General features: G+C 47.2%; 2 protein-coding genes across 5 annotated transcripts in view; both read left to right on the forward strand.

The window, feature by feature from the left end:
* The window catches only part of gart (phosphoribosylglycinamide formyltransferase), a 50,201-nt gene extending 36,750 nt beyond the window's left edge, over positions 1-13,451 (forward strand). For both annotated transcript variants that reach the window (XM_078560208.1, XM_078560210.1), the window contains exons 18-22: positions 1,637-1,780; positions 2,357-2,487; positions 8,035-8,176; positions 9,302-9,417; positions 12,900-13,451. In XM_078560208.1, the coding sequence (XP_078416334.1) occupies positions 1,637-1,780; positions 2,357-2,487; positions 8,035-8,176; positions 9,302-9,417; positions 12,900-13,097 (731 nt within the window). In that variant the 3' untranslated portion in view covers positions 13,098-13,451. The remainder of the gene's footprint in view (positions 1-1,636; positions 1,781-2,356; positions 2,488-8,034; positions 8,177-9,301; positions 9,418-12,899) is intronic.
* Positions 13,452-18,766: 5,315 nt separating this feature from the next.
* sonb (SON DNA and RNA binding protein b) overlaps positions 18,767-24,777 on the forward strand; it is a 55,115-nt gene continuing 49,104 nt past the window's right edge. For all 3 annotated transcript variants that reach the window (XM_078560212.1, XM_078560211.1, XM_078560213.1), the window contains exon 1: positions 18,767-18,885. The gene's annotated coding sequence lies outside the window, so the exon portion shown is untranslated. The remainder of the gene's footprint in view (positions 18,886-24,777) is intronic.

Here is a 24,777-nt window from a genome sequence, read left to right on the forward strand (position 1 = left end):
TTATCATCCATTAGCTGTGTATGCATGGGAAAGGAGAAGACTGCCAAGAGTATTGTTTATCAGAGTTTCTGATTTCCATTTATCAAGTTACATTGTAAAACTTACTGCAGGGTGTAACAGTAATTATTTGCCCACCGAAGCAAAATACATTGGATACTGGAAATAGGAAAGAACAGCAGCAAATGCTAGAAGTGTTTGGCAGGTTATGCAGCATCTGTGGAGAAAGAAACAAGAGTTAATGTTTCAGAACCTTAAAAAAAGTGGAGATGTATCAGGCTTCAAGCAAGTGTTGAGGCAATGAAAGAGGGGGAGGAAAGAAATAAAGGGTGATAAAGAGTCAAAGACAGGAGAGATTAAATGACAGGGGATAATGGTGCAGAGCAGATGGCGATGGGGCAAGTAAAAACAAACAAAAGGAGGGTGTGGAGGAGGTGTAAATAGCAACTGTGATTCTGTGAACAACAGAATTGTCACCTGTTGGTTGGAAAAGTGGGGGAAATAGCTGTGATTGGAAATTACTGAACTCTTATGTTGAATCCAGAAGGCTGTAAAGTGCCTGACCTGCTGAGTGTTATTTGCCAGTTGTTGAAGATCTTTTTTTTTTACTGAATTCACAATACACCACAGTAGACGGAATTTAGCATTTAGAAGATATCAGCTGGTCAGATGGTGCAGCGGCTAAATACACCACATGGTGTGGATCTGAGACACACAAACCGAGAAAGTCTCTCAGTTAATCTCTTGCCTGTTCTAAATTAAATAATCTCATATAAGCAGAAGTGGGCATTAGGGGGAGTGGGATGGGGAATGGTGATCATAAGAGTTGAATTAGATGGTTAGGATAAAGAGACAAAGTTCCCACTCTCGATCACTTCTTGTAACCTCAGCTGGATGGTAGCAAATGGATTGATTTAAATTAAGGTCTCAGTGCCTCTGGGATAGGAGGGGGATTAATCAGCCAGTGATTCCACCCCTGAAGTCTGTCTAGTGATTTCTCCTGGCAAGTGCAAGTGTGAATATCAGGTGAGACAGGACTGCATGTGGCTGTGTTGTCTTCCACACCTGCTGATAGTTACCATGTAGGTTCACTGGAAGTCCATCATTGTCCACCAAACCAGTGCACACACAATCATACCCCAGCAAGATATAGGTGCCTCCTGGAGAGCTGGGAAAGAAATGGAGAAGGAGGAGAAAACATAGCTCTGCATTTGCTGTTGGTGCCTTATCCTTTTTTACTGTATTGAATTGCTGGTTCAAATTAGTTTAGAAGATTTCTCATGCAGTGCTCTTTCACGTGCTAGCGCTGTTGTTGGTCCATTTTTCTAACTGGTGGAGTGATGGAGGGAAAAAGGAGAAGAGCAAACCTGTCCCTTTCATGAACATTAGTGAATGGAAAAGAAATTCTGGCTAACTTTTTTTCTATTACAATGGAAAAATGTGACTGGGAATTGGCTGCTGTCTTGACCTTTAACCATAACGTGGAGGGTGCTGGGAAATGTTTTTAGTTGGTGTCCACCCATTTTGTTACGAGATGGCATCCTGTAGGGTTCACAATCAAACTGAGCTAATTAAGCATTTTTTTAAAGAAGCTGTTTTAAAGTATTTGACACTTTTTTTTTTTCCCCTCCACTTTTAGGCACTGAAAAGGTAGCAATTAAAAATCTCATGAAGACACTACGCTTAAACCAGCAGTCAGATCAATGTGCTGCTGGTGATGGCTTATCACAGGATTGTGGGCAGACTCGGAAAGTGAGAGTGGGCATTCTCATCTCCGGAACAGGTTAGCTTCCCCTATTTTGAGCAGAAATAATTGTGTCCGTGAAAGAACATTTAATCCGTTTGAGCCCTGAATAAGCTGAACAGACGGGCTTTTGGATGGCTTAGTTTTTCTCTAGTTCCAGCCTGAACCATACTTACTCAATTTGATATATATATGGCTGTTTACTGAGGTAGATGTTTGAATATGTTTCCTCAATGTGACGCCGTTTTGTTTTCATTGCTAACAGCAAGATCTCTCCTTTTAAAGTCCTTTGAGAGTCCTCATGGAGCAGATGGGAGGAGAAATCGTGGGTCTTCAGACTATGGGACCACAGTCCAAAATGTGCAGCAAAGCATCTTTTTTGACCATTCGGTGGTCTTGAATTTGACAGTGATAAATTTGCATGGTATTGGGTTGAACCTCTAACAGTCTGCACGTACGAGTTTTGGAGTCTGGTTTCACGTCTGCTATTTCTTCCGATCATGAATAGCCCAGATCTTATTCACTGGTCGCCAAGCATTTTCGACAAACGGGATGCTATGTTCCCCTGAAGACATTTGCTACTTGTTTACTTTTTTCTCTTTTATTTCTTTTAAGGAACAAACCTTCAGGCCATAATAGAACACACAAAGGATCCTGCCAGTTGTGTAGAAATAGCAATTGTCATATCCAACAAAACTGGCGTGGAGGGGCTGAAGAAAGCAACTCGAGCTGGAATCCCGACAAGGGTGAGAGCACTATAACTTCTGGTGGGCTGACCAGATATAAAGCATAACCAGTAAATGTTGCATGTGAGTAAAACCCAGGGTGCAAGAAAAAGTGCAGGCTTGTGACACTTCTTGTTTAACATGTTCCCAGTCGTTAATGTGTTACCTTTGATGTTTAATACAGCATTTAAATCGTAAACTGGAAATGCTAGAAATCCACTAAACCCAGATTATGCTTGTATGTATGTTAGCATTTGAAGAACAAGTCTTGTTTGGAGGTTTTAAATTGGTCCTGGTTTATTCTCAGTTGAAGCTGGAGAGACCAATGTAAAATTAACATGGGCCAGAATTTTGCCCTTGACGGGCGAGTGGGCCCGACAGACTTGGCGGAGGGCGGGCAGCCGATTACTGCCGCCGCACCGGGCCGCGCCGCTATTTTCTGCGGGCGGGCCAATTAAGGCCCACCCAGCGGGTTAGTGACTCCCGTGGAGATCTGGAAAATAGTTGCAGGGGTGGGCGGCCTCAGACTGCCGGTTCCAATGGGGAGCCAGCAGTCTGTATGAAGAGTGGCCAAGCAGCCTGCTTGAGGCAGTGCCCCATGGCCACTCGGGGAGAGAGAGGCAGCTGTGGTTCCACAGGAGCATGAGCAAGAGGAGGGAGGGCCAGTCTGCAGGAGAGGCTAGCGGGGGGCCACTGTGCCCCTCGATTCTCCGATGCATGCCTTGCTGTCCTCCTCCAAGAGGTTTCCAGCCTTCAGGATGTGTTGTATCCGGATGATGGGAGGAGGAGGGCCCCCCCATGTCACCAGCCAGGCGTGGGAGGAGGTTGTTGATGCTGTCAGCACCCATGATGATGTACGGCGCACTGGCACCCAGTGCCCGCAAGAGATTCAATGATTTGCTGCGTTCTGGAAGGGTGAGTACCATGTCGGCCTTGGCCATTTGACCCAGAAGGCAGCCTTAGCCTTTGAGCACCCCCACCATGTCTTGCTGTCGTTACTGCATTGGGCATTTGGTGCACGCTGGGTGGGCAAATGGATACTTACCATGCTTACATCAGCCTTAGTGGTTGAGGTGAAGATGGGTTCTCCCTGCAGCATATGTTGGTGTTTGTCGCATTTGAGTAGTCTGGGGGCAACCTGCAGGGGAGGCAGCTAGACACATACTCAGAACTCCAACACATGTCTTATTGATGGTGATGAGATGGTGCAAGGGCTGCCTCAAGGTGTCGTGGCCAAGAGCCATCTGCTGGCATCGGCACCGCACCTAGTTGCGCCTCCTTGCCATGGGTGCTAAGACCCATGTGTTATTCAAAGTGATGGACGCCGAATGTGTCCAAGGTGTCGGCGCTCGGTGCCCATGCATCTGCGGTGAGCAGGGAGGTCCAATGTGACCTCAGGTCGGTGCAGCAGCTGCCTGTCATCACTGCGAGCTCCTCTCAGGGTGCTCCGGATGAGGGCAGCAGCTCCTCCGCCCCTCTGCCAGTCAATGTTGCTTCAGTTGAGGCTGCGACAACTGGGGAGGTGCCAGTTCTGGAACTGGCCACTCCCTCCCAGGCAGGGCCAGCACAGGCTCCACGGGCCAGAGGACGCCCACCAAGGTCATCGAGGCCAACAGGACAGCAGAGTCAGCAGGCTGTCTCACAAGCCACTCCGACCGATGGGGCGGCACCTAGACATAGCACCCCCAAACAAAAGCATAAGGCACGTTAGGCACTCAACGGGAATGTCACTGGTGATTTTGTGTTGGCCTTAGAATAGGGAACAAAATACTTATGTTTGCAATGGAGAAGTCTCTGTTATATTTTGGACATAATAAAGTCCACTTTTCTTACCATGGCTGAGGGTGTTTCCTTTGTGCTGAATTTTTCTTTTTCACAGACGTATCATGAGTGTTTGAGTGGACATTGATGTTTCTGTACTAAGCCCTTAGTTGCAGCTGATGAGGTGGAAGATGTGGCACCTAAGTGCCACGTGTGGAAGCGCCAGGCAAGGCTGTTCCTGCTGATCCATGTGTGTGGAGCTAGCTGAAGGTTCATTGGATTAAATTGGCCCAAGTGTCCCTGCCTCCTTGGTGTAATAGCGGGTCGACCCCTCATCATCGCCCTGTGCTTCCTCATCCTATGAGCCACTGCTGGATTCATCATGTGCTGCCTCATCCACTGCATCAAGGTCATCATCGTCAACTGCATCCCCCCTTTCCAGCGCAAGATTGTGCAGAGCGCAGCATGCTACCACTATCACAGAGATGTGATCTGGGGGGTACTGGAGTGTGCGTCCTGAGCGGTCCAGACATTGGAGGTGCATCTTGAGAAGACGGATGGTTCTCTCCACCACAGCCCTTGTGGAGCCCTGGCTCCTATTGTAGCGCTGCTCAGCTTCTGTTCTTGGCCGGCGTAGTGGCGTCATGAGCCACCTTCTGAGGGGATAGACCTTGTCACCCAGCAGCCATCCATCCAGCCGAACCGGAGCACTGAAGAGCCCCGGCACCTGGGAGTGTCTGAGGATGTAGGTGTCATGGGAGCTGCCTGGGTACCTTGCACAGACTTGTAGAATCAGCATCCTGTGATCACACACTATCTGCACGTTCATGGAGTGGAAGCACTTCCTGTTGACAAAGGCACCGGGCTCACCTGCTGGCGCCTTGATGGCCACATGTGTGCAGTCTATTGCACCCTGGACACGGGGGAAGCCAGCAATGGCCGCGAAGCCTCTGGCTCGCTGTGCCTGACTTGCCTGGTCGCAGCGGAAGTGGATGAAGGTGGATACCCTTCTGAACAGAGCATCTGTGACCTGCTTGACACAAGTGTGGACAGCTGATTGGGAGACACCGCAAAGATCACCCACTGAGCCCTGGAAGGAGCCAGAGGCATAGAAGTGGAGGGAAACTGTGAGCTTCAGAGCCACTGGCATGGGGTGTCCACCCACACAGTTAGAGGAGATCTCAGGGTCAATCATCTGACAGATATAGTTCCCCTGTCACTGTCCCCCTTGACAGTCGGAGCCTCATTCGGCACTGCACCTCAGTCATATTGAGGTAGCTGCTTCGCCGCCTGTATACCCTGGCAGCAGAATAATGGCATCTTCTGCGGCCCCTTCCACCTTGGACAATCTCTTGGCCCTGCGCCCTTTGTGCCTGCGCCTGGCCTCCCAAAGGTGGCTCCCCTGGTGGCTGATTGTCCACTCCTGGCCTCCTCCTTATTCTATCCCTCCCTTATTCCTCAGAGAAGCTGCCTCCAGAGGAGATGTCAGAACCCATATCCCCAGGCTAAATGGAGGCCTCCGGAAAGCTGCAGGCCCGAGAAAGATTACTGTCTGCAGACTGGTTTCTAAGTACACAAAAAGCTCTTGGAAATCGATGTGAACTGCTATAAATCACACAGGCAATTTTTAAACACTTTCATCAATAATAACTTTGTGTAAAACATGAACAACCCCTCTGAGTCCACATATCCCGACATTGCATGAGTTTTATTAAAAAATCTCCTACCCACCTGCCCGTTGGGCCCGTGCGCCAACCCGAAGTTCACACGGGCCCCTCAAAATCCTGGACAATTGGCAAGTTAAGGGCCTTAACGAGGCCTTCAATTAATGGCGGGCGAGCGTCCTGCTGCTGAGCGTGCCCGCCGACCGAAATATCACGATGCCGCGTGCTGACGTCGGCACGCTCGCACGACATTTTAAACGCTGAGGTGCGGGTTCTGCCACCCGCATGTCAGCCAGAAAATTCTGCCCATGGTGTTTCTGGTCATTTGCCACATGTTGATTCCACATTTCATTAGAGGTGCAGGAAAAGGGGCCTTGGGATTTTGTTTTTCTTCCCTTCTCTTTCCTGCCCCTGCTCCACCCAAGAAGGAAGAAAATTGGAGGGCTACATTTACCCGAAGTCAATTGTAGAATACGACACAAAACCTAAAGATTTATTTACTGCGAAAATCGCAGCAAATGCTTGAAATTATCAGTGTTGGCGAGTGACTTGGAAGTAGCATCACAGAAGGTTATAGGATAGAAGGAGGCCATTCGGCCTGTCATGCCCCTGCTGGCTCTCTGCAAGAGCAATTCACCTAGTGCCGCTCCCCCTGCCTTTTCCCCATAGCCCTGCACATTTTTCCTTTTCAGATAATGATCCAATTCCCTCTTGAATCCCTCAGTTGAACCTGTCTGCACCAAACTCTCAGGCAGTGCATTCCAGATCGTAACCACTTGCTGCATTAAAAAGTTTTGCCTCATGCCACCATTACTTCTTTTGCCAATTACTTCAAACCTGTGCCCTCTGGTTTTTGATTCTTCCATCAATGGGTACAGTTTCTCCCTATCTACTCTGTCCAGACTGCTCATGATTTTGATTTTCTCTGTCAAATCTCCTCTCAACATTCTCTTTTCCAAGGAAAACCGAGTTCCCAACTTCTCCAATCTACCTACGTTACTGAAGTTCCTCATCCCTGGTATCATTCTTGTGAATCTTTTCTGTACTCTCTTCAATGCCTTCACATCTTCGCTGAAGTGTGGTGCCCAGAACTGGACGCAATACTCTCAGTTAAGGATGAGCTAGTGTTTCAGTGTATAGTGAGCAGAAGGAAAGAAATGTTGGATACATACATGGGTAAATATGATATACGCAGTATTGTTGATGTGTACATTTCTGTGAATGTGCATTATTTTAGACACATGATAAATATTACACACGCTGAACAGGGTCAGATTCATGGACCTTCATTTATGAAGACTATGTGGGTTGGATGTTGGTCTGTTTTGTGCGGGTATGAGTGGAGGTCCCTTGGGTTCTCACTGGTGAATGTAGATCGCAGGAAACCACGTTAATTATTGAAATGCAGTGATAGCTAACAATTTGAGCTTTGATCAACCTTGAAACAGGAATCCATGCACTGACACTGATATGTTTAATGGAATACCTGGTTGTTAACCAGTAAACCTGGACTGTCTAGGACCACTATTTCATAAACATGCTACTGCACAGAGCAACACGGTTTATAGCTGGCTGGAGCACAGTTCTGTAGTCACATTTCACTACAGAAGAAAAACATGATGCAAAAGTCATTTTTTTAAAGCTTTTTTTTTACAGCAGTTTGGGGAAGTTAGGACTCTTTCCCTTGGGGAAAAGAAGGCTGAGAGGAGATTTGATAGAGGTATTCAAAATCATGAGGTTGCCTGGAGGGAGTAGACAGGGCGAAACTGATCCCACTCGCGAAAGGATAGAGAACGAGAGGGCAAAGATTTAAAGTAATTGGCAAAAGCGACACGAGGAAAAACCTTCTCACATTGCGAGTGGTTGGGGTCTGGAATGCACTGCCTGAGTGTGATGGAGGCAGGGTCAAGCGAGGCATTCGAGGGAATTTCAAATAATCAATCTACAGGGTTACAGGGAGAAGGCAGGAGAACGGCACTGGTGAATTGTTCATTTGGAGAGCTGGTGCAGACACAATGGGCTGAATGGCTTCCTTCTGCATTGTAACTTGTCCTGTGATTCTGTGATTTTCTGACATTAGCAGTATTTTTTACATTTTGTGTACTGTGCCTGACTGGGTTCTTTTGCATTTGAAAACCTATAGGTAATTGACCATAAGCTATATGGAAGCCGCTCTGAGTTTGACAGCACTGTTGATCAGGTACTTCAGGAATTCTCTGTTGAGCTGGTCTGCCTAGCGGGATTCATGAGAATCCTCTCTGGTCCCTTCGTCAAGAAATGGAACGGTAAATATTGTTTTTTTTTTCCCACCCAGGTGATCTGAACAATCTGTTAGCCCTACGCCAGAAATAAAGATCTGCTTTTGGCACATCTTGAACCTGAGTACTGAGCACAAAGAAATATAAACGTTTGTACATCGTCAAATTTGATATTTTAGCATTGACTATTGTTGAACTGACATGGCCTTAATCTTGAGACCATTACTGAGTGAGTGTGCTGTAGTTAATTGTTGTCTGCCACTAAGTCACTATCTGTTAGCAGTTGCACTTAAAATTAGTAGAGTCACTGAAGCTGTCATAGGGACTGTTCAAATAGCTCGAAACAATTCTGTCTAGAGGAATAGGAATTGTGTGGTGAGAGGGCTGCATAATTATATACAATTACCCCTTATTAAAGACTTTATTAAATAATGTTTAAGAATAACAAGTGCATGTTGGCTTTGGGTGTATGTTTTCGCTGTATTGAATTTTTTTTTTTAACTTTAACTGGATTGTTCATTGGCTGTTTGCTGCCAACATCGTGCATGCGCAGTTTTACACCATTGTGACATCATTGCGAGTGACAGAATAGGCAGCGGCCAGAAGCAGCGATGCTTATCAAACGGTTATTAAAGATGGCGATTGAAAAAGCCTCACCTTCTCTGAGTCAGCAGGGCAGAATGGAGCTGGGAATCAGGATGGTGAGGGAGTGGGGAGAGGCTTCTGATCCACCTGGTGACGGCCACAATTCCGGGTTACAACCTCCGTGTCCCGCGTGTGAAACTCCGGGTTGTCTTCAGATTGGACCTTTTATCCGGATCCTGAAGACGTTCACCCAGTCTCCGAGCCCTGAGGGCGGATCCCCGGAAACTGTGAGGAGGCCGCGCCTGGACTGTCCGCCCGGAGTGAGGCTCAGCGACTGGGTGAATGCCTTCAGGATCCGTGTAGGAGACAGATGACGTCATTGGTTTTCTGCGCATGCATGGTCAAGTGCACATGTGCAGACGGGTATCAATGGCCATCTTGGGTTGGGAGGAGACGCCGTATTATTCATTACATTCAGTCCAGCTATAAGAGCAGTAAGTTACTGAGTGTTTTTTTTTTAAAAAACTAATTGAATTCAGCATTCTCTAATTATAAACTGCCTTCTAGGTAAACTATTGAATGTTCATCCATCGCTGCTGCCTTCTTTCAAAGGAGTTAATGCCCACAAACAGGTGCTGCAGGCTGGAGTACGAGTCACTGGGTGCTCTGTGCATTTTGTAGCTGTAAGTATTCCCCCTTTTAGTTCTTAATTTCCCACATATTCCATTTCTCTCTCTCTCTCTCCAGTTTTCTCCTCACTACCACAGTGCTTTCTTCGGCTGAGGTTTGAGCGTTGGTCTGAAAGATTGGTCACGTTGACATTCAGGACACGGGATCAATGGGATTTGATGCCAGTGCTCTAGGGAAGGACATGATGATGTATTGGATTTTTATTCCAAGTGATTTGCACTCGCCTAGCTTCCCCAGCAATCGGTAAAAGTACGGCAAGAAAGAAAGACTTGCATTTATCCAGCACCTTTCATGACCACAGGACATCCCAGGGTGCTTTATAGCCGATGGAGTACTTTTAAAGTGTAATCGCAGTTGTAATGTAGGAAATGTGGCAGCCAATTTGCACACAGCAAATTCCCACACAGCAATGACCAGATGACCTGTTTTTGTGATATTGATTGAGGGATCAGCATTGGCCCGGATGCTGGGGAGAACTCCCCTACTCTAAATAGTGCCACCTGACCTTTTTACATCCACCTGGCAGTGCAGACTGGGTACTGGTTTAACTCTCATCAGCAAGATAGCATCTCTGACAATACAGCACTCCCTTAGTACTGTAGTGCCAGCCTAGATTTTAGTGCTAAAGTCCTGGAGTGGGACTTGAACTCTCAACCTCTGACTTAGAGGTGATGGTTCTATCAGCTGAGCCTTGGCTGATACTGTAACCAGAAACATAGTCATAAACTACAATTCAATTGCTTTTGGAGGTAGTACTGCCTCGTAATTGTACTTTTCCATTTCCATATGTGATCTGTGTTTTATTCACCCAAGCCTCCCTGCGCTCTACTTTTATCTAACTGTATCACCATATCTTTCCAATCCTTTCACCCTTGCGTTTATGCAGCTTGCCCTATGCTGTTTGCCTCTCTACTTTTTGTGGCAGTGAGCTCCACATTCTTTCCACTCTGAGTAAAGACAGTTCTCCTGAATTCCCTCTTGGATTTGTTAGTGATTATCTTACCTTTTATGACCTTGTATTTTGGACTCTCCCACAAGTTGGAGACTACTTTTATCTAATTTTTCCTAATATCAGTGGCAGCCCACCTTTTCTTATGAAGGATGTTGGGTTGTGCCAACTCTTTGGGTTCTACCTTCTCAGCAATAAAACTGAAATATGAATCAGTGTAAGTGAATCTTATTGAAATGTATAAAATTCTGATAGGGCTGGACAGACAAGATGCAGGGGTGATGTTTCCTCTGGCTGGGGGTTCTAGAACAAGGGGTCACAATCTCAGGATACGGGGTAGACCATTTAGGACTGAGATGAGGAGAAACATCTTCACTCAGAGAATGGTGAACCTGTGGAACACTCTACCACAGAAGGCAGTGGAGGCCATGTCACTGAATATATTTAAGAAGGAAATAGATAGATTTCTAGACTCGAAGGGTGTCAAGGGGTATGGTGGGTTTGGGGAGAGCGTGGGAGTATGGCGTTGAGTTAGAGGATCAGCCATGATCATATTGAATGGCGGAGCAGGCTCTAAGAGCTGAATGACCTACTCCTATTTTCTTTGTTAACCCTCCTTGCATGCGGAACTGGACTTGGGTGCAGAGCAAGACTCAGCATAGTTTGCCAGTTGGAGCAGAGAATGTTTATTATCATTTGTTTGCAGGATGTAGATCTTGCTAACAGAGCCAGCATTTATTGCCCATCCTTGACTACCCTTTGCCTCAACCTTGAATACAGCTAAGTGGCTTGCTAGGCCATTTCAGAGGGCAATTAAGAATCAACCACATGTTTGTGGGTTTGGAATCACATGAAGGCCAGATCAGGTATGGACATTTGTGAACCAGAATGGTTTTTGTGACTATGTTAATTTCAGAGTCACTACGACTGATACTGGCTTTTTAAGTTCAGATTTATTTATTTGTGTTTAAGTTCCCCAACTGCCATGATGGGATTTGAACTAATGTTTCCAGATCATTTGGAAAGGCTTCTGGATTACTAGTCTAGTAACATAACCACTATGCTACCATACCTCCGGACCACTATGTATGCAGTAGAATGCTTCTATGCTACGATTCCTTCAACAATGACCTGTCAGGATAGGGTGGAATTTAGTGTAGGATTTATAATTGGTTCTCTTAATCTTCCACTGGGGATCATGACAATTATCCTTTTTGTTCTGGGTTGGTATTTCAGATCTTACTCCCTTGAGCTGTGCAGGTATTTGTAGTTGAGAGGGTAAATGTAGAGTCAACCTCCTCTCGTTCTGGCTCAATTGATAGCACTATCACCTCTGAATCATAAGGTTTTGGGTTCAATTCCCACTGCAGGCCTTGAGCACAAAAATCAAGGTTGACACTCCAGTGCATTGCCGAGGGCTGCACTGTCGGCGGTGCTGTTTTTTTGGATGTTAAACTGAGGCCTCATCTGCTTGCTCGAGTGGATGTAAAAGGTCCCATGGCACTACTTTGAAGAAGAGCAGGGGAGTAGTTCCCAATGTCCTGGCCAATATTTATCCCTCAATCAACATCACAAAACAGATTATCTGGTCATTATCATTTTGCTGTTTGTGGGAGTTTGCTGAGTGCAAATAGGCTGCCACATTCCCTACATTTTAACTGTGACTACACTTCAAAAAGCACGCCATTGGCTGTAAAGCGCTTTGCGACATCCAGTGGCCGGGAAAAGCGCTGTATTAATGCAAGTCTTGCTTCCGCTCTTGTGACACATGTCCACACTTCCAAACACTCATCTGAATCTGACTAAGTGGAACGGCAAAACTCATTTCATTGCAGGAGAGAATAAGCATGATTAAGAGAAATGTTACATCGAGCCGACAGCACAGTAACAAGTCATTCGGCTCAACTGCTTTTTGCTCGATAGGAGCCTCCCTGAACTCTGCTTCATCATACCTTTCCAATCTTTTCACCCTCCTGTTTTATCCAGCTTCCCCTTAAATACGTCCATGCCTACTACTCCTTGTGGTCGGGACTTCCACATTTTTTCCATTCTGAGTAACGCCCTTTATCCTGAATTCCCTATTTCATTTCTTAGTAATTATTTTACCTTTATGATCTCTAATTTTGGACTCCCCCAGAAGTCAAACCATTTTCCCTACGTCTAGATATTTTCGAAACCCTTTCATACCCTTCTGTTCCATTCTTTCTCATGCTTATCTTGTTTACCCTTTATTGCATCTATGATGTGTGTACACATCTGCGATCCAGCTGTAAATCTGGGGAGGTGCAAGACATAGGAGAACTGGTCGGTAACACACGCAAGGGAAATTGAAAGGCGAAAATCTAACATTGACTAAAATGAGTTCCGAGTTCTCCCAATGGTGTAATTGTAAAAATGGCACGGGAGTGCGATCATAAGTCACTCACAAATGAAGTCTCTGCTCTGATACCTGGTTTATGCAGGGCTAGGTGATGTTGTTCAACTTTTTCTTCTAATTGTATTCTGCTCTTTTATTGGCTGTTTCAGGAAGATGTTGATGCCGGAGCAATTATCGTACAGAAAGTTGTTCCAGTACTTGTGGGGGATTCTGAAGAGACCCTCTCGGAGAGAGTGAAAGAAGCTGAGCATGTGGCTTATCCTGCCGCTCTCCATCTGGTGGCTAGTGGAGCAGTACATTTAGGAGAAGATGGCAAAATTTGCTGGAAAGAGCAGAATTATAATTGAAGTCGTGCAACATGGGCTCTTTGTGACTACTTACAAAAACGGTTTAGAGGGAGAGGAGTGTTAGAAACCGTACCAAATTGAAATCCCTTTTTGATCTGCTTGTTGTCTCTCCCGTGGTCCATTCCACACCCTTGTCCACATCTCATTAACTGGAGAAGCGAAACCTGGCAACTCTCCCGTGCTAAAGTGTGCTCATTTCGATTTCGTGTTACTTGAAATAGATTATCATTAACTTTTTTTTTAAACAAAAAGACCTTTTTACAGAAAATACCAGGAAATTGCAGAAAAGAAAAATAAAACACAATTTGTATACTCGTTTTAACTTTTTGTGGTAATAAAACTGTTACAAAGCAGGGTTCTATTTTGATTTTGCATAATTCTGCAAGACATTTATTAATTCAGGAAAACATTAGCGTTTACATTCCTCGCTTGAAGAAAAAAGCAGTGTGTGGAGTCATCAGATTTTGATTACAACATCTACCCTTCCTTTAAAAATCATGATGCAGAAAATTAAGCATAGTGTATCGAGATGCAGGTGACATCCTGTCCAACTACCAGAACAGTCTAACAACTTTGGATGCAATGTGGGATACAGTCAGATAAAGCAAAGGCAGGTTACTGATCAGCACAGCCTACCTTGGGCTCTGCTGGAAGACATGTTGGCAGTCGGCATAATAAAGGCTGTTTCAGTAGGCTGCACTGCTTTGAACACAGGAAGCCAATCTGAATCAAATAAGATGTTACTGCGCATAAGACAGCTAAACAAAGATGCCATGCTGTCCAGAAAGCTGAATACCTCACTCTAAGGCTGAACTTATTGTCTTGTATTTTGTATTACACTGAAAATGAACAGTTTACCTTTTCATTGCTAGAATAAAGGCAAGAGCTTCATGATGACCCAATGTGTAAAAACACAGATTGCAAGTCGAGCATCAGTATTTAATTGTTACTTGTTTCCTTTTGTCCAGGAGTGCTCAGGCAACACCAGCAAACTTGCCTCGCTTTCTCAAAATAGCCACTAATTGACGTCTTTTCTGTTTGGTTGCCTGCTCGCTTCCATGGAGTGGGTTGCCACTTGCAGTGAAACCCACCCCAGTAGACTCACCCGGAGGTGGGACCATGTCAGGGATCCGCCCCCATGAGGTTTTCTGCTACTTTCCTGGACCCCCAGCCTCCAAAGATCTGGGAAATTCCCCCTACCCTCTCAGTGTCTGCTAGCTAGAGAATCACTTCTTTTGCTTCTTATGTCCTTTATGATGTATTTTAGTTGCTATTTGTGTTGGTAAGGTAAAACAACAGTATCTTTTATGTCAGAGTAGAAGGAACTGTTTTGAATGACATTATTTGCTAACTACCAGCATTGTGGCAACGCTGCCTGGATCTATATTGCTAAGTAAACTATTTTTACCCTTTCCCTGGGTTTTGTTTACCTGATGCACAATGCAACTTTAAAGCACACAGTGCAATAGATTAATAAGCCAATCTTCTATAGTAACTGCATACAAATGTTCTTTTGGAACTGATGCTAAACCAAGGGCTTGTCTGCTCTCTTGGGTGGCTATGAAAGATCCCATGGTACTATCTTGAAGAAGAGCAGGGGAGTTCTCCTCAGTGTCCTGGCCAATACTCATCCCTCAATCAACATCACTTAATGAACAAGTAATTTTTTTTTTTACCTCATCGCTGTTTCCGTGAGTTTGCTGTGCACAGATTGGCTGCAGTGTTTCATAACCTCTTAGGCAGCCCCTTGGGATTGAGAATGACTTGCTTCCACTCAGTTTCCATGGGTTCTGAGATGACTGGTATGTCCAATGTGCGATCTACAGACTCTGTCCACATGTGGGGCAGGTGGTGGTCGAAGGGTCAGGTGGATGAATTTATTGGAGGTTTGTCTGCTCTCTCTAACACCTTCATGTCTGTGTTCCTGTTGAGGTCTCTTGATGAATTCGCTGCCTTCCTGAATGAACTTTCTCTATTTTGGTCAGTCATAAGCTAGGGACTCCTGTGAGTTGGTGGGGATGTTTGATCTCTTCAGGGATGCTTTTGAGTACACTGAGGGTTGCCAAGATATCACAAGACCATTTGCCCCTCCCCCAGACTCCTGCCATTGGGCTCTCAGCCAGATTGAAAGCAGCAGACTCGGGCCTACCCCACTCCAGGCGCATGCACTTAGCATATTTCAGGCTGAGCCCCAGTTCTGCCTCACTCTACCCGGGAACAGGCAGCCTCTCATTGGTGAGAACTAACCCGCTGGTGCGACGCTCCCCACCTGCTCTTCCTCTATCTCAGAAGCACTGTGGCTGGAGAGGAGACCCAAAACAATTCTCAGGCCCCAATCCCAGAGAGAGGAGGGGGGCCACCATCTTTACCCAAAGTAGAAATGGTGGTCTATGAACATCCAGCGACCATCAGTTCCCCCAGACAAACATTCCAGCTGACTGCCAACCCCATCCACTCATGAACTCTATATCCATTAGTATTTTGCATATCCTAAATCTCCCGATTGTTTTCAATGGTCACTGGGAGATAGATGCCGATTCCAGTAGACTGGCCAATCTAGGAGGGTTAGCAACCCTGAGGGCATCCCTAAAGCATACATTATAACATTGACTACACTTCAATTGGCACTAATTACTTGTTGGGGTATAGTTTTATATATTTTTATGGGTGCTACCTTTCCACAGAACCCTCCCCTTCATACTCCACCTGTAGATCAACTACAACTGTTCTTTTTTATTCATTCATGGGATTTAAAAAAAATAACAATCAATGCTAATTTCACAGTCACCATTACAGGGACTAGTACTATATTCCAGATTTATTTATTGAATTTAAGCTCCACCAGCTGCCATGGTGGGATTTGAACCTATTTTCCCTGCACATCAGACTGGGCCTTTTAATTACTGATTTACTAATATTACCACTACACCACCTACCCTAAATGGATGTCTATTGGGGAAAATCACAACTGAGCCCAATTCTGTCCTTGGTTCATAACCACAAAGGTGCACTTTCCGAAAGTATTGGGTATTGATCAGGAACACTAACTTTTATTTTTCTCTCCATCCCAGATAGGGGTACTGAGGACAACTGTGGCACCGATACGGATCAATTAGGGAGTCATGTGAAATTAGTGACTTAGGTTGGATCTGTCACTGTCACGTTGCACTCAGCAAGGCCTCCCTTCTATACTGTTGAAACTGAGGGTCAGGAACAGCTGTATTGGTGTCCCGTGCACTCTGTGACCCTCTGGTCTAAACATTGATTTCAACAACTTCAGGCATTCCTTCAATTTTCTTAGAAGTTGGGTTGGGTCGGTGCAGACTCGATGGGCCGAAGGGCCTCTTTTGCACTGTGAGATTCTGTGAAAGGAGTTTACAGTACATCTGCAGTGGTGGAAGGTGGTGAACTATTACAATACAGTTTTGGCAAACAGGACATCCGAGGTGTTGACTTTGGTAAATCTATAGATTTTTTTAAAAATTCTGTATTTTCAGTCTGTTCCTTTATATTTTGTAAATGTTCTTCCTTTTTCTGGTTCTGTCTTTCTGGTATGACTTCATTATTTTATCTATTTCCACTCCCTGTTCATCTTTTAATACCATTTCACTGCCTTGCTGAGGTAATCACATAAATCATCCATCAGTTTTTCCCTGTTTATAAAAATCTGAATAGTTAAACTGAAGATGCTGGCAATACACCACAGGTAGTTATCGACTGAACAGACAAGGCTGCTATTTGATGTTTGGGTGTATTGGACACAGACTTTAGTGGGTCAGGGTGAGCAGATCAGAGAACCTGGTGAATCTAGTCCTGGACCTGGCAAAAATCAGCTTGTGTGTGTTCAGATGTGGTCAGTATGGAGGTGTCCACTGGTAATTGCTCAATTCTGATTGTGACCGGTGGAGACTGCAAGGGTTGTAGATAATTTCTAAAAGTTTTGTTTTCAGAAAATATACTTTATTCATAAAATTTGTAAAAGTACATTACATAACAGTTCAACTTTGACATTAGATAAAATGCAATACAGTTCAAGTTCTTTCATTACAGTATGGGGCACTCTGAGGTGCCTCACTGCACTTATATTTACAGGTTATATTTACAACATACATTTACATTTCGTGTCATACATTCTTGGGTACATACAGACTTAGGGGTTTTACATGGGTTCCAGCCACATGGTGGGAGGGCCTTAGACTGTGGCCTTTTCCCCCATTGAGCCTTTGTGCAGCTGCCTCAAGTTTTAGTGAGTTCCTCAATCCTCAGCTCGCAGTCCTGGACCTTGGAATGTAGCAGTCTGCAACACATGGTTGAGGACAGCTCATAGAGTTATACAGCACAGAAACAGGCCCTTTGGCCCATCGGGTCTATGCCAGCCATCAAGCACCTATCTATTCTAATCCCATTTTCCAGCACTTGGGCCATAGCTATGGTGTTTCAAGTGCTCATCTAAATGCTTCTTAAATGTTGTGAGGGTTCCTGCCTCTACCACCCCCTCGGGCAGCATGTTCCAGATTCCAACCGCCCTCTGGGTGAAAATATTTTTCCTCAAATCCCCTATAAAGCTCCAGCCCCTTACCTTAAATCTAGGCAATGTTCCCTCTAAGTGCTCATGCAAGCTGAAAAGTTCCTTTAAGTTACTGTGTGTGTCACTCTCGTCAGGGTATCTCATTGTTTCTTAAATTTTTTCAGGTGGTTGTCTTCACTTCACTCTGGAAGTACATGTCACGGTAAAATTCAATGAACTAATATTTATGATTTGTAAAAGAAAATTCTTAAAATTTCAGTAACATTAGCTGTTGTGAAATATTCTGGTCTCCCCCTCAAAAATGTTCCCTTAAATTGCTAAGGGCATTAGCTGTTCCTCAGCCCAGCTTCTACAACATTTGCAACAAGATTAGTTGTGTGTCTCCATTTCCATATCGTTACACATCTCTCCCTCTGTTACAAAACTGTCTGCCTTCTGCTGGGCTGCTGCTCTCCCTGGCGGTGGGGAAGGGAGAGTAGGTGGTGCTCCCCCTGGCGGTGGGGAAGGGAGAGCAGGTGGTGCTCCCCCTGGCGGTGGGGGTGGGGAGTAGCAAGTGGTGCGCCCCCTGGCGGTGGTGGAGGGATTAGCAGGTGATGCTCCCTCTGGCGGCGGGGGAGGGGAGAGCCGGTGGTGCTCCGCCTGGCGGTGGGGGAGGGGAGTAGCAGGTGGTGCGCCCCCTGGCAGTGGGGGAGGGGAGTAGCAGATGGTGCGCCCCCTGGCGGTGGGGGAGGGGAGTAGCAGATGGTGTTCCCCCTGTCGGTGGGGGAAGGGAGTAGCAGGTGGTGCGCCCCCTGGCGGTGGTGGAGGGGTAGCAGATGATGCTCCCTCTGGCGGCGGTGGAGGAGAAAGCCGGTGGTGCTCCGCCTGGCGTTGGGGAGGGGGATAGCAGGTGGTGCGCCCCCTGGCGGCGGGGGGAGGGGAGAGCAGATGGTGCTCACCCTGGCGGCGGGGGAGGGGAGAGCAGGTGGTGCTCCCCCTGGCGGCGGGGGAGGGGAGCAGGTGGTGCGCCCCCTGGCGGCGGGGGGAGGGGAGAGCAGATGGTGCTCACCCTGGCGGCGGGGGAGGGGAGAGCAGGTGGTGCTCCCCCTGGCGGCGGGGGAGGGGAGCAGGTGGTGCTCCCCCTGGCGGCGGGGCAGGGGAGAGCAGGTTTAGTGGAGGAGGCCTCAGGCTGCGGAAGAACCATGGCGACCAACATCGAGGAGATCTTCCGCTCTTTGTCGTAAAGAAGATAAAGGAGATAGAGGATGAGAAGCAGCAGAGGTAATGGGGCAGCAATGGATAAAATACAATCTTTGACGGGGTTGGCAATGGCTGCTTGAGGTTCTCAGTAAAATTGAGCCCGTTTTCAGGCCTGATTCCGGCGGTTGTGGGGCCTCTGGCTTAAAATGGGAGACCGACTCCAGCCGCGCGGAGCCCGGGTTTCATCGCGGCTCCGACCCGCGGCCAGAACAACAGCGACAGTGAAAGCCGGAGAGCAACTCACATCCCCCCCGACCTCCCCCTCGCACATTCCCCCCCCGACCCCCCCCCTCGCACATTCCCCCCCCGACCCCCCCCTCGCACATTCCCCCCCCGACCTCCCCCTCGCACATTCCCCCCCCCGACCTCCCCCCCTCGCACATTCCCCCCCCGACCCCCCCCTCGCACATTCCCCCCCCGGCCCCCCCCTCGCACATTCCCCCCCCCCCCGGCCCCCCCTCACACATTCCCCCCCCCGACCCCCCCCCTCGCACATTCCCCCCCCCGACCCCCACCTCGCCTCCCCCCCGACCCCCACCTCGCCCCCCCCCGATCCCCACCTCGCCCCCCCCCGACCCCCACCTCGCCCCCCCGACCCCCACCTCGCCCCCCCCGACCCCCACCTCGCCCCCCCCGACCCCCACCTCGCCCCCCCTGACCCCCACCTCGCCCCCCCGACCTCCCCCTCGCACATTCCTCCCCCTGACCTCCCCCTCGCACATTCCTCCCCCCCGACCCCCCTCACACATTCCCCCCCCGACCCCCCCCGCACACATTCCCCCCCCGACCCCCCCCTCGCACATTCCCCCCCCCGACCCCCCCCTCGCACATTCCCCCCCCGACCCCCCCTCGCACATTCCCCCCGACCGCCCCTCGCACATTCCCCCCCCGACCCCCCCCTCACACATTCCCCCCCCGATCCCCCCGTCACACATTCCCCCCCCCGACCCCCCCTCACACATTCCCCCCCCCGACCCCCACCTCTCATTCCCCCCCCTCGACCCCCACCTCGCACATTCCCCCCCCCCCGGCCCCCACCTCGCACATTCCCCCCCCCCGACCCCCACCTCGCACATTCCCCCCCCCCGACCCCCACCTCGCACATTCCTCCCCCCGACCCCCACCTCACACATTCCCCCCCCACGACCCCCACCTCACACATTCACCCCCCCCCGACCCCCACCTCACACATTCCGACCCCCACCTCGCACATTCCCCGACCCCCCTGATCCCCAGCCGACCCGCACCCTCTCCCCCATCCCCAGGGTGACAAAAAACAGGTAACTACAGGCCAAAAACAAAAAACTACTGCGGATGCTGGAAATCCAAAACAAAAACAGAATTACCTGGAAAAACTCAGCAGGTCTGGCAGCATGGGCGGAGAAGAAAAGAGTTGACGTTTCGAGTCCTCATGACCCTTCAGCAGAACTGAGTAAAGTTAGGAGTGGGGTGAAATATAAGCTGGTTTAAGGTGCGGGGAGAGAAGTTGGGGGTGGGGGTTGGTTGTAGGGACAAGCAAGCAGTGATAGGAGCAGACAATCAAAATATGTCACAGGTAAAGGAACAAAGAGGTGTTGAAGGTGGTGATATTATCTAAGAGAATGTGCTAATTAAGAATGGATGGCAGGACACTCAAGGTACAGCTCTAGTGGGGGCGGGATGGAAAGACTGACAGGGCATTACAGGTATAGATTTAAAAATAATGGAAATAGATGGGAAAAGAAAAATCTATATAAATTATTGGAAAAAACAAAAGGGAGAGGGAAGAAACGGAAAGGGGGTGGGGATGGGGGAGGGAGTTCAAGATCTAAAGTTGTTGAATTCAATATTCAGTCCGGAAGGCTGTAAAGTACCTAGTCGGAAGATGAGGTGCTGTTCCTCCAGTTTGCGTTGGGCTTCACTGGAACAATGCAGCAAGCCAAGGACAGACATGTGGGCAAGAGAGCAGGGTGGAGTGTTAAAATGGCAAGCGACAGGGAGGTTTGGGTCTTTCTTGCGGACAGACCGCAGGTGTTCTGCAAAGCGGTCGCCCAGTTTACGTTTGGTCTCTCCAATGTAGAGGAGACCGAACTACAGGCCACTTAGCTTAACATCCGTCATTCGGAAAACGTTAAGAGTTTATTATAAAGGATGTAATAGCAGAACATTTAGAAATACATAATATAATCAAGTGGAGTCAGCATCGCTTCACGAAGGGAAATCATGCCTGACAAATTTATTAGAATTCATTGAGGGGGTAACAAACAGGATAGATAAAGGGGAACCAGTAGATGTAATATATTTGGATTTCCAAAAGGCATTTGATAAGGTCCCACACATAAGGCTACTTAATAAGATAAGAGCCCATGGCGTTGGTGGTAGTATATTAGCATGTATAGAGGATTGGCTAATGAATAGAAGACAGAGAGTTGGGATAAGGGGGGCATTTTCAGGATGGCAACCTGTAACTAGTGGAGTGCCACAGGGATCAGTGCTGGGGCTACAATTATTTACAATATATATTAATGACTTGGATGAGGGACGTGAATATACTGTCGCCAATTTTGTGGATGTCACAAAAATGTGTGGGAAGGCAAATGGTGAGGATGACACAAAGTCTACAGAGGGATATAGACAGGTTAAGTGAGTAGGCACAAACTTGTTAGATGGAATATAATATGGGAAAATGTGTGGTTATGCACTTTGGCAGAAAGAATAGAGCTAAATATTACTTAAATAAAGAAAGCTGCAGCACAGAGGGATCCTCGTACATGAATCTGAAAAAGCTAACAGGTAATAGATGCTGAGAGGTTGTTTCCCCTTGTGGGAGACTCTAGGACCAGATGCCATAATCTCAGAGTGAGGGGTTCGTCCATTTAAGACAGAGATGAGGAGGAATTTCTTCTCTCAGAGCGTTGATAACCTGTGGAATTCTTTACCACAGAGAGCTGTAGAGGCTGGGTCATTAAGTATATTGAAGGCTGAGATAGACAGATTTTTAATCAGTAAGGGAATCAAAGGTTATGGGGAAAAGGCAGCAAAGTGGAATTGAGGACTATCAGATCAGCCATGATCTCACTGAATGGCCTACTTCTGCTCCTATGTTTTATGGTCTTATGGTCACACCCCACTGCCCCACCAACGCCCCCCCACCATCCCACTCCCCCCGTTATGACTCACTGGGGATAGTGCGCTGCAATATGAAGCCGCGACAAATGTGAAACGTTTGATCAAACCACCAGATTGTCCCAATTCTACTGAACTATTTAATTTAGGTTAACAGAATATGAGCACCAGGTTTGTAAACTTATTAAGTAAATAACTGTTTATTGAACAAACTCGTTAACCAGTGGCAAAAGAATGAAATATAAACTGCTAACTGCTAATACCATAACTTAAACTCTAATTCCTTCTTAAATCCCTACACACACACACGACACACAAAACATGGATTTTAAGGGATAAAACAGTTCAATAGCACCAAACCGGAGTGCAGGATTCGATGGGTTGATTTTGATCAATGTCTTCCGAGTTTCTTTCAGTTCTGGTTGATGACACAAGGTGGTCTTCCAGCACTTTCAGTATTTAGTTCACTGTTTGAGAGCTTTTCAATGTTTCTAACAGTGATTTTCCCCTTTTCCATTTTATAGGGGTTTCCTCAGAGAGAGAGCAGGTTATAGAAATATGAGGAAGAGATTTTAGATGGTTTCTCTTTGCAGGCCAGGAGTTTTTTGCTGCCCTGCTACCACACAAAACCCTGGTCAGGAGCCAGTTAAAATGCTGTTGGCAGGCCGCTCTCTTGGTCCAGGATTCCTATCCGGCACCAACCTGTCTTTCATGACACACTCTGTTCCAGGATTGCAACATTGTATATATATCTCATCCTGTTCCAGTGGACATGTCTCACAAACTGTAGTCATTGCAATCCCAATCCACAGTCCAACAGAAAATAACAAGATGTGTTCTTTACAACAGCCCAGCAGAAATAATAAGATATGTTCCTTACACCCACACACCCCCAACCCCCGCTTTACCCTCCCCACCTCCACCCCCACCCGCTACCCCCTTGCCCTGTCCACCCCCTTGCCCTGTTCACCCCCTTGCCCTGTCCACCCCCTCACTCCGCCCACCCCCTCACTCCACCCCACTTTATGCCACCAATCCCCGCCCCACCCCTGACGCCACCAATCCCCACGCCCCAGTTCCCACCCCCGCCCCTCCCCCAGTCCCACCCCCCAATCCCACCCCCCTTCCCCTCCCCTCCCCTCCCCTCCCCCAGTTCCCATCCCCTCCCCTCCCCCAGTTCCCATCCCCAGCCCCCATCCAGATGGAGAATACCACTCGTGTTGCTACTGCATAGTAGCTGTGTGAAGTGGCTAGTTTCACCTGTTGCTCAAAGTTTCGAGATACCTTACCCTCTTCCAGAGTAATTTGAGTTAGACTAGGCACTTTTCAGGACCAAAAGTGGTGGCCTTAGGCTCCTTTGTGTATGCGTGATATACAGTGAGCAATGATCTGATTAGGATAGCCATTATCCTGCAGGGTAGCTTCGATGTGTCCTAATTCAGCATCAAGCTTAAACAGTAAGTAATGCGGTATATGAATTTCAATGTGGGTGTAATGCCAGGTAAGTAGGCCATCCCAATGCCTGGCAGATCATATCAAACAGCAGGTCCCTTCAGCTATTCGCAAGAGGCAGAGTACTGACCACACTCAACCAATCCGTGTTGGCAAAGCTTAGAACATAGTGTCATGTTAGATTTGATTCTGCGATTGGACAGCACTTGCTGAACAACCCCCAGTGTGCTAAGAACTACAATAACAGCTAATTTAAAATTATCAGTCGGGCTCATGATGTGTCTCTCTTCTGCTTGCTAGAAGCTACATATATTCATTCATGTAGACCCATTCTCTTCAAGAAAAAGGAACATAGGAACATACGAATTAGGAGCAGGAGTAGGCCATTCAGCCCCTCGAACCTGTTGCACAGTTCAATAAGACCATGGCTGACCTGATTGTGGCCTCAACTCCACATTCAGCCTACTTCTGTTAACCTTTGACTCCTTGTTAGCCAAGAATCTATCTATCTCTGCCTTAAAAATATTCATTGACTATGCCTTCACCACTCTCTGGAGAAGAGGGTTCCACAGATTCACGACTCCCTGAGGGAAAAAAATTCTTCTCATCTCTGTCTTAAATGGTAGACCCTTGTTTTTAAACTGTGTCCCCTAGTTCTAGTCTCTCCCACAAGGGGAAACATCCTTTCAGCATCCACCCTGTCAAGTTCCCTCAGGATTTTGTGTGTTTTAATAAGGTCACCTCTCAATCTTCTAAACTTCAATGGATACAGACCCAGCCTGTCCAACGTTTCCTCCTAAGATAGCTCCCCCATCCCAGGTATTAATCCAGCGAACCTTCTCTGAACTACTTCTAATGCTTTCTTAATATCCTTTCTTAAATAAGGAGACCAAAACTGTGTACAGTACTCTAGATGTGGTCTCAACAACACCCTGTACAGCTGGAGCAAAACAGCCCTACTTTTATATTCTATTCCCCTTGCAATAAATGGCAACATTCCATTTGCCTTCCTAATAACTTGGTGTGCCTGTATACTAACTTTTCCTGATTCATGTGCCAGGACACCCAGATCTCTCTGTACTTAAAGTTCTGCAAGCTCTCTCTATTTAAATAATTTTATATATTATATTATTTAATATAACATGTTCCAGCATTGCTTTTATTGAATTCCAAAAAGACACATGTGGGGGACAATAGTTCCCTGGTGTATTCTCCATGGCAACACCTCGTTCAGTCAGAGTTGACTTGCCAACCAATCGGTATCCTTTTCTCATCCAGCATAGATTGTTGCTCCCTTTGAAATTTGGTATTCTTGCATCTATCTTGAGTCCAAGATGAAAAGCTTCAACAGCATGT

This window comes from Cetorhinus maximus, chromosome 16 (assembly GCF_964194155.1).
Source record: "Cetorhinus maximus chromosome 16, sCetMax3.hap1.1, whole genome shotgun sequence".
In the NCBI taxonomy this organism is placed as follows: Eukaryota; Metazoa; Chordata; class Chondrichthyes; order Lamniformes; family Cetorhinidae; genus Cetorhinus; species Cetorhinus maximus.